The 7,548-nt window shown below is 41.5% G+C and overlaps 1 protein-coding gene across 3 annotated transcripts in view; it reads left to right on the top strand.

Annotated features, from left to right (window-relative positions):
- The window catches only part of LOC109960871 (HMG box-containing protein 1-like), a 20,105-nt gene extending 13,422 nt beyond the window's left edge, over window positions 1-6,683 (top strand). For all 3 annotated transcript variants that reach the window (XM_020601286.1, XM_020601288.1, XM_020601285.1), the window contains 8 exons: window positions 445-556; window positions 1,571-1,680; window positions 4,367-4,523; window positions 4,604-4,748; window positions 4,872-4,990; window positions 5,596-5,779; window positions 5,861-6,002; window positions 6,080-6,683. In XM_020601286.1, the coding sequence (XP_020456942.1) occupies window positions 445-556; window positions 1,571-1,680; window positions 4,367-4,523; window positions 4,604-4,748; window positions 4,872-4,990; window positions 5,596-5,779; window positions 5,861-6,002; window positions 6,080-6,097 (987 nt within the window). In that variant the 3' untranslated portion in view covers window positions 6,098-6,683. The remainder of the gene's footprint in view (window positions 1-444; window positions 557-1,570; window positions 1,681-4,366; window positions 4,524-4,603; window positions 4,749-4,871; window positions 4,991-5,595; window positions 5,780-5,860; window positions 6,003-6,079) is intronic.
- The last annotated feature ends 865 nt before the right edge of the window (window positions 6,684-7,548 follow it).

Consider the following 7,548-nt stretch of genomic DNA (forward strand, 5'->3'; position numbering starts at 1 on the left):
TAATTATGTAATTGTGATTTGTGATTAGAAGGAATGTAGTAATTTGGTGGTTGCGGGAATTTAACCAGTGTAGTTGTTTAGTTATATATTTGGGTTGTGTCAACCATAGTTTGGATCACTAGGGGTAGAACTAGATAAGTATTACTTCTTTCTACTCCCTTGCAAGCATGTAATGACTAAGCATCATCAAGAGAAATTTCTATTTTTTTGGTTGTATATGGTAATTGGTTTGGTTGTTTTGTGTTACATGTTGATTTCTTTTTTTTTTCTTTTTCTCTCTGTTTTATTACATGCTTAGAATTAATAAATAAAAACTGTCAGTTATGTGAACACACAATCTAAAGAACAATCTGCTGGTTAGAAACAAATCACTGCTTCCACCAGTCATTATACTATTAGAGTCTGCATTTGTCCTAATGATGCGTTTCCTTCCTGTTTCCACAGACGAGCAGTGAATGTGGCTCTGTAGCATCAACCAGATCATCTCTGTCAGATGATGAAGACATAGGCTGGAGCTTCTCCTGGCCTCCCACTGCCTGGCACTGTTTTCTCAAAGGTGCTACATACACATGCACAAATACACATGCATACACAAAAAAAAAAAATAAAAAGGTCAAAAAGATGAGTGAATCAGTGTCTTTTTTAAAAATATTTTAATTTAGTTAGTCTGAACATTCCTGGACATGCAGTAATGTCAGGCCCTGTATTTTTCTCCACATCTTCTGGTCACAGTGCAGGCAGCAGGAGGTAAAATATATACACAAAACCGGGCACAGTCGAAAAACTGCTTTTACAATGGCTCTGGTGGATGTCTTTTTTTTTAAATAAGCTTTATTGAAAATATATATAACAAACAAGGCAATATAACATTTTGCCAGTATGGTTGAGATACGGGTGGATGTCAGACAAGTTCACATTAACATGCAATGGCCTGGAGATTATGACCATTCAAGAAACTCCTTAAACTATAAGGTAATACTTTACTTTGCTAGAAAAAAAGTCTCGCGAGCGACAAGTTTACAAGACGTGTATAAACAGAGTTACTTCTGCATAGAAATACTAGAACATATGTACACATCTAAGTTGATAAAAACTGTAGATAAGTAGAAAAAAAAAAACAAGGCAAAACATGCCATGGATTCAATGCTGGATTCCCCTGGAGCACAGTACCTGTTTGTTTTGACTTCTTGAGGCCAGTGTGTCTGCCGAATGTGATGTGATGTGGGTTAACAGGCCGATTCTAAGGTGCTACGCTGTCTCTTGGAATTAATTTCACTACTTTGGGATTGTATGTGGTTGTGTGGGGGAAGACCAGTGACCACCGGTTGGATTTACCGACCTTGAATCTACTTGAAAGGGAGTGATGTTTCCACTACTCTGTGGGAAAAAAACACATGTTGTATGCCTGTTAATGCATTGTTATGATGGGTGCAAAGCTGATCTAGAGGTACCCAAGTTTAAACATTAAACTTGGCTAGCTGGAAACAAGCATGCCATGGCCACTTTAAGCTTTTCTCAGCAGAGTCTATGTATGTGCCATAATTTAAGATTTGTCCCTCTCTGTTGTCAGGCACTCGTCTGCATTTCCACAGTGGTTCTAATGTGGAATGGCAAAATGTTGAGGACCTGGACTCGGCTGAGGAACACTTTAGTGATGAGGAGCAATCCAAATCTCTCAAGGTTCAGTATTTCAGAAACTTGTATTTAGTTTCTCAAAGTAAATGAGAAACTAAGGGATCTAAATATTACTTTCTTAAATATTTGCCATTTCAGTTTTAGGAGGAGACTGTAATTTGACATTATACTGTATCTCAAAATAGAAGTGAAAAGAACTCAACCGAAAGTTCATGCAGACATTCAATTTATTTGACATTTGGCATGTAATGCGCTCAGCGACCAGATTATGCATTTTATTCCAACAGACATTAGACATTTTTAAGAATTTGCTCCTTTCTGACCTCTCAGCCAACTGTTACCAAAATCAAGACAAAATGAAGACTTTATCAATAAGGTGATCAACACCATCAGTTTTGAAAAAATTAGCTTTTACATTCCAAAACAGATTACAAGATGCTTTTAAACCCAGGGGTCACATTCTCCCCAGAATTCCTGTTGTAATGTTATAAAAATGAATGAATGCTGTAATATTAACGTGCTTATTATTGTTATTGTTATTATTACAAGAGTTGTTGCTGCATTTACATTAATATAAACACTTGGTAAATGGTCTTATCCTTGTATAATTCTTTTCTAGGCATTGCAGCGCACTTAAAGCTCTTTCACACTATTTTGCCATTCACCCGTTTGCACTCCCAAATTCATGAACCGGTGACGTCACCAAGAGTAACTCGGGGTTCAGTGTCTTGCTCAAGGACACTTCGACATGTGGACTGGACAAGCCGGGAATTTAACTGCTAATCTTCTGGTTAGGAGACCGCCCAGCCTCAGGAGTAGACAGATAATTGAGGCCTTTCAAGTGGTTGGCCTTGGTGGTAAACAGAAAGCTGGGGCCATTCAGGTGGATGGCCTCTGAGGTGGGCAGAGAGCATTCAGGAGCCTGGCCTCACCACTTGGCAGGTAGTTGGGGTCACTTCAGGAAGATGACCACAGTATTGGGTAGGAAGACGAGACCATTTAGGTGGTCCTCCATGGAGCCGATGCCACTTTACGGGATAGCCTCAGAGCAGGGAGGGAAGCTGAGGCCTCTCAGGAGGACAGCCTTGGAGCTGGACAGAGAGCTGCAGTTGCCCAGGAGGGCAGCCAAGGGGCTGGAGACAATCAGGTGGTTGGCAAGGGCAGTGGATGAACTGGAATCCCTCAAGAAGGCAGGCAAGAGACAGGTGTCTGAAGTGGGATCCCTTGGAAAGACAGGCAAGTGGCCAACATACGTATGAGGAGGGACCTTTTGGGAGAATAGACTGGAGACTGGGTGGTGACATCTTTCTCCTTGCCAACCCACCAGGACACTGGAACAGGAGCAGTGGCATCCCAGGCGACTCACGGGGTGCAGGGGCAGAGGTATCATCACTCAGGCACAGGAGTGGTGGTGTCACTGGTGACCAACTGGGACACAGGCACTGGAGCAGTGGCGTCGTCATTGACCCGCCAAGGCATAAGAGCAGTAATGGAGGAAGCATCGACCCAACTGGGAACAGAACTTGAGGAGGTGTTGACCTGCTCGGGCACAGGGATAGAGGTGGCACTGCTCAGAAACAGCAGCGTTAGCATCCTTATGGACCCACCGTGGTACAGGCAGCATCGACCCACTTAGAAACAGGAAGAGAGGTGGTGGGTGCTGACCTGCTCAGGTACAGGAATGGAGTCGATGGCATCAGTGGCCCCGTTGACTGAACCAGGGGCAGTGTCGAAGTAGGGTGAACAAGAAAGACTGAACGTGTGTGCTGGGTCCTGGGTAGTGGCATTGGTATCTGACATATAGTACTGTCAGATACCAATAACTGGAGGACCCCAGTGCAAGACAAGACACACTGTCTGGTTAGTTGGTAGTGAGAAGCTTTAATGGCAACAGTACAGACATATACCGCAAGGACAATGGTGTTGGTGGTGAAGGCAGGATACAGGCCACAGTACCAGTCTCTATTAGATGTTCCTCAGGTGGTCTCCTATCCAGACACTAGCCAGGACCAGCTCTGCTTAGCTTCTGTTATCAAACACGTTTAGGTGTATCCAGAGCATAGTGGTTGTAGGTAGCCCAGATATAGACAGCCTGACTTTATTCTCTCCTCTTCTCGGGGTACAATATAACAGAATTGTACCAAAAGTACCAAAACCCAAAAACAGTCACCTAAACAGCCACAAGAACAAAAATACACTGAGCACGGGAAACAGACTCTGCTTGGGTAGCCTGAGGGCAGACAGATGCCCAAAACCAAAAATCAGATCTAAACTCAAACTCTACTGCTGATGGCCAGTATATTTATTTATAATGATATTATTATGATTAACAATTTAACATCTTTTCTATGTTATTCATTGAGGAATACCTTTGTGCTTCTAAGACATAAGACATCTGTTTCATTAGGATACTGCATCGTTTGTTCTTTTTTGTTTTCCTTTTTTGTAGAAATAAAAAAGATAGGGGGTAAAAAATGAAAGGGGCTGGGGCTATATAATTTGTTTGTCTTCACATGATTATATGTAACTGTGATTTGTGGTCATGCTTTGCACATTTAAATAAAGAATTCTTCTCCAGCCAGAGTTCTTCGCTGTGTCAGTTTAATTGTGATACTGATTTTTATTTTAAATTATAGCAGCAATAGCAATCTAGCTACTGTTACAGAATAACATTTTAGTAAGTAGGGCTTTTTTCAGTACATACTGAGTAAAAGATCTTGCTCTTTTTCAGAGTTATGGCTCTGAAGGTCTGCAGCTGGTTGAATATTCAGACATCATGTTGTCTGGTCAGGCTGTCCTACAACTGACCTTTGACCCTGGGTCATTCGGGCATGCCCTCATGACTGCGCTGTGCCAACTTGACCATCCTTTCTACATCAAAAACAAAGGTAAGATTGTTGAGAAAACACTGAAACTTCTCAAACAGCAATATTGACTTAACACATAACACGCCTGTCCTTTCTGTCAGGGTGGTCATCATTTTACCCAAGCATGACTGTAGTGCATTATGGGATACCATGCTATGAAATGGAAGTAGGAGATATTTGCCTGCCTCCAGGACACAGAGATGCCAAACACACTGACGACTCACTGGTATTAGACACATTCAGGAGGTAAAATGTACACTTGTGGAATAACACTGAACAGTAATGATTCCAATATAATACTTGTAAATATTCTGTATAAATTGGATAGTGTGTATAAAAGACTTCTTTTTAAAAGCGTGTTTTCTGCAGTTATGATTTCACTCCTCTGGACTCCTCTGCGGTTTACGTCTTGAGCAGCATGGCTAGACGGCGGCATGCCTTCCAGTCTAGCAGTGGAGCCATTTCTCCAGACAGAGACACCTTAGAAGGTACTGAACAAACATCCCACATAAACAATTTTATTAACTGTTTAGCTTTAGCATTTAGAATGAAAGTGGAACTGTTCTGATATAATCCAGTGTGACTAATCAGAAAACATCAAAGGAATAGTCTGACTTTTAGGAGATGCCCTTAATTTGTGTTCATGCTATCTTAGTACCACTTAGATGTTTGCTTGTTAAAGATGTAAATGAGCTACAGCCAACAGCTGGTTAGCTTAGCTTAGTATAAAGGCTTGAAGCATACCATTCTGCTCTCTTCCACTCTGTGTCTGTGGGCAGCTCATCCACAGCACTCCAGCAGAGAGGAGAGAGAAGTAGACTCATAGTTTAAGAACTGCAGCAAAAGAGTAAAAGTGAAGAAGGATCAGCATTTGATTGGTTTCAGTTTAGCCAGTATGGCTCCTTTCAAATATGCCTAGATCAGCCTAGATACTAATCTTTAGGATTGACTTGGCATACCTCCAGATCTCTACTTTTCAAAATACAAAACATATTCAAAAGCTCAAAAATATTAATGCAACATTCAGTATTCTGGTTTAGGGTTTTGAAGGGACTTTTCAAAAACACCCTCAAATCTTGTTTAAAACCTACAGACGTGCATAGTCCCAGCCATGCCCACTTTGCTCATCAAAAGCCAACCAAAGGCCAGAATGCCAGCGCATCAGGAGGTAATAATGCCACACCCACTAAATGCAAGCGGCCAATGAATGCTTTCATGCTGTTTGCTAAGAAGTTCAGGGTGGAGTACACACAGATGTACCCAGGCAAGGACAACAGGTACGTGTGCTCTGTGATATATAGTATATTGTGCACTGTGTATTTGTTAAATGGTAATGTATGTGGTGTGTGTGAATGTAGAGCAATCAGTGTCCTCCTTGGTGAGCGCTGGAAGAAAATGCGAAATGAGGAGCGTCGGACGTTCATCCTACAGGCCAAAGTCCTCGCTGATGAACAGAAAAGACTCAACCCAGACTGCTGGAAACGCAAACGTCCCAGCTCTGTAAGGATGGGAACACACACACACAGCTTCACCCAATTATATGTATTGCTGTTTAATCTCTATTCTTTGTTTAACAGGGTTGTCAGGGAAATTAAGGCTACACGGAAGAAAAGAGGACTAAGTCTGTATGAGTTCATGCAGACACATTCAGAAGAGACAAGGAAAAGAGCTATACATAACTATACTATGCCTCAATATTGCATTTTGTTACCAAGAGACTTGTCTTGAGTATTTGATTTAGTCTTTTCAAAAGCTTATTGCTGTAAAAAGAACAAAAAAACTAGAGAAATGCATTTCCTGTCAAAAATGCGTGTGGATGCTGATATGCTGAAGGCTCGGCCTGAAAAGGCCTGAAATCAGTTGCTGAGAGAGTTGAAGGATGAGAAGAAATGGCTGAAGTTCTTTCTTGAAATAGTTGAAGGCTGAGAAGAAATGTCTGAAGTTCTTTGTTGAAATAGCTGAAGGATGAGATGCAATGCTGGACAATTGTGGAAGTTGAAAAATGTTGAATAATTATGAAAGAGGAAAAGTTCAGTAATTATTGTATGTGAGATGAAATCGAAAGCTGGAGTTGTGTGTCAGCAGGCCTCACAAAGTAGGGAAAACAAAACACGTGTGTGTGCGTGCACACAGTAAGAAAAACAAGTAGGGGTGTATGTGTGTGAGAGAGAGAGTAGTCTTACACCCTGAGGACTACTACAGTGTGGCTATTGAAATGAAACATCATGAGGATCACCCTGAAAATGCCTGAAATCAATTGCTGAAACAGCTGAATGATGAGAAGAAATGGGTGAAGTTCTTTGTTGAAACAGCTGAAGGATGAGATGAACAGAATGATTGTGCACATGTCACTAAGCTTGGACAATGAAACAGCTGGATGGAACAGTTATTGCAGAACATCAGGTGCAGCTGACAATCTAGTGTACATAGAAAGAGCACACAACCTGAAACAGAGGAGTGGTACAATCCAAAAGGTTCAGAGAATGACAACATCATCAGCTGTAGTTTCACTGAAGCACATTTTTGAACATGGCATGGCTTACATAGCTATCAGCAGAGTGACCTCCCTTAGTGGACTGCACCAACTGGGCATGGATGAGACATGATTTTATTTGAATCCAGAGATCACATCAGCCCTGGAGACCATGAGACAAGCCAGCATGGATGACATGATGCTGCTTCTTCAGATCAGACAAACACTGAGCAGACCGTACACTCTGACCATCGTTCACCATAACACAGAAGGACTGCCGTCTCATGTTGGTGACATGAAGAGTCATCATGAATTGTCTGGCAAATGTTTTGTGTCTCACAGAAACAAAGCTATAAGGCTGCAGCTGGATGGTTAAAAATTAATAACACGTACAGTGAGGAACAGACGTATTTGAACACCCTGCGATTTTGCAAGTTCTCCCACTTAGAAATCATGGAGGGATCTGAAATTCACATTGTAGGTGCATTCCCACTCTGAGAGACAGAATTAAAAAAAAATTTCAGGAAATCACATTGTATGATTTTTAAAGAATGTATTTGTCTTGCACTGCTG

The sequence above is a fragment of the Monopterus albus genome, unplaced genomic scaffold, assembly GCF_001952655.1.
Source record: "Monopterus albus unplaced genomic scaffold, M_albus_1.0 scaffold51.1, whole genome shotgun sequence".
Taxonomy (NCBI): Eukaryota; Metazoa; Chordata; class Actinopteri; order Synbranchiformes; family Synbranchidae; genus Monopterus; species Monopterus albus.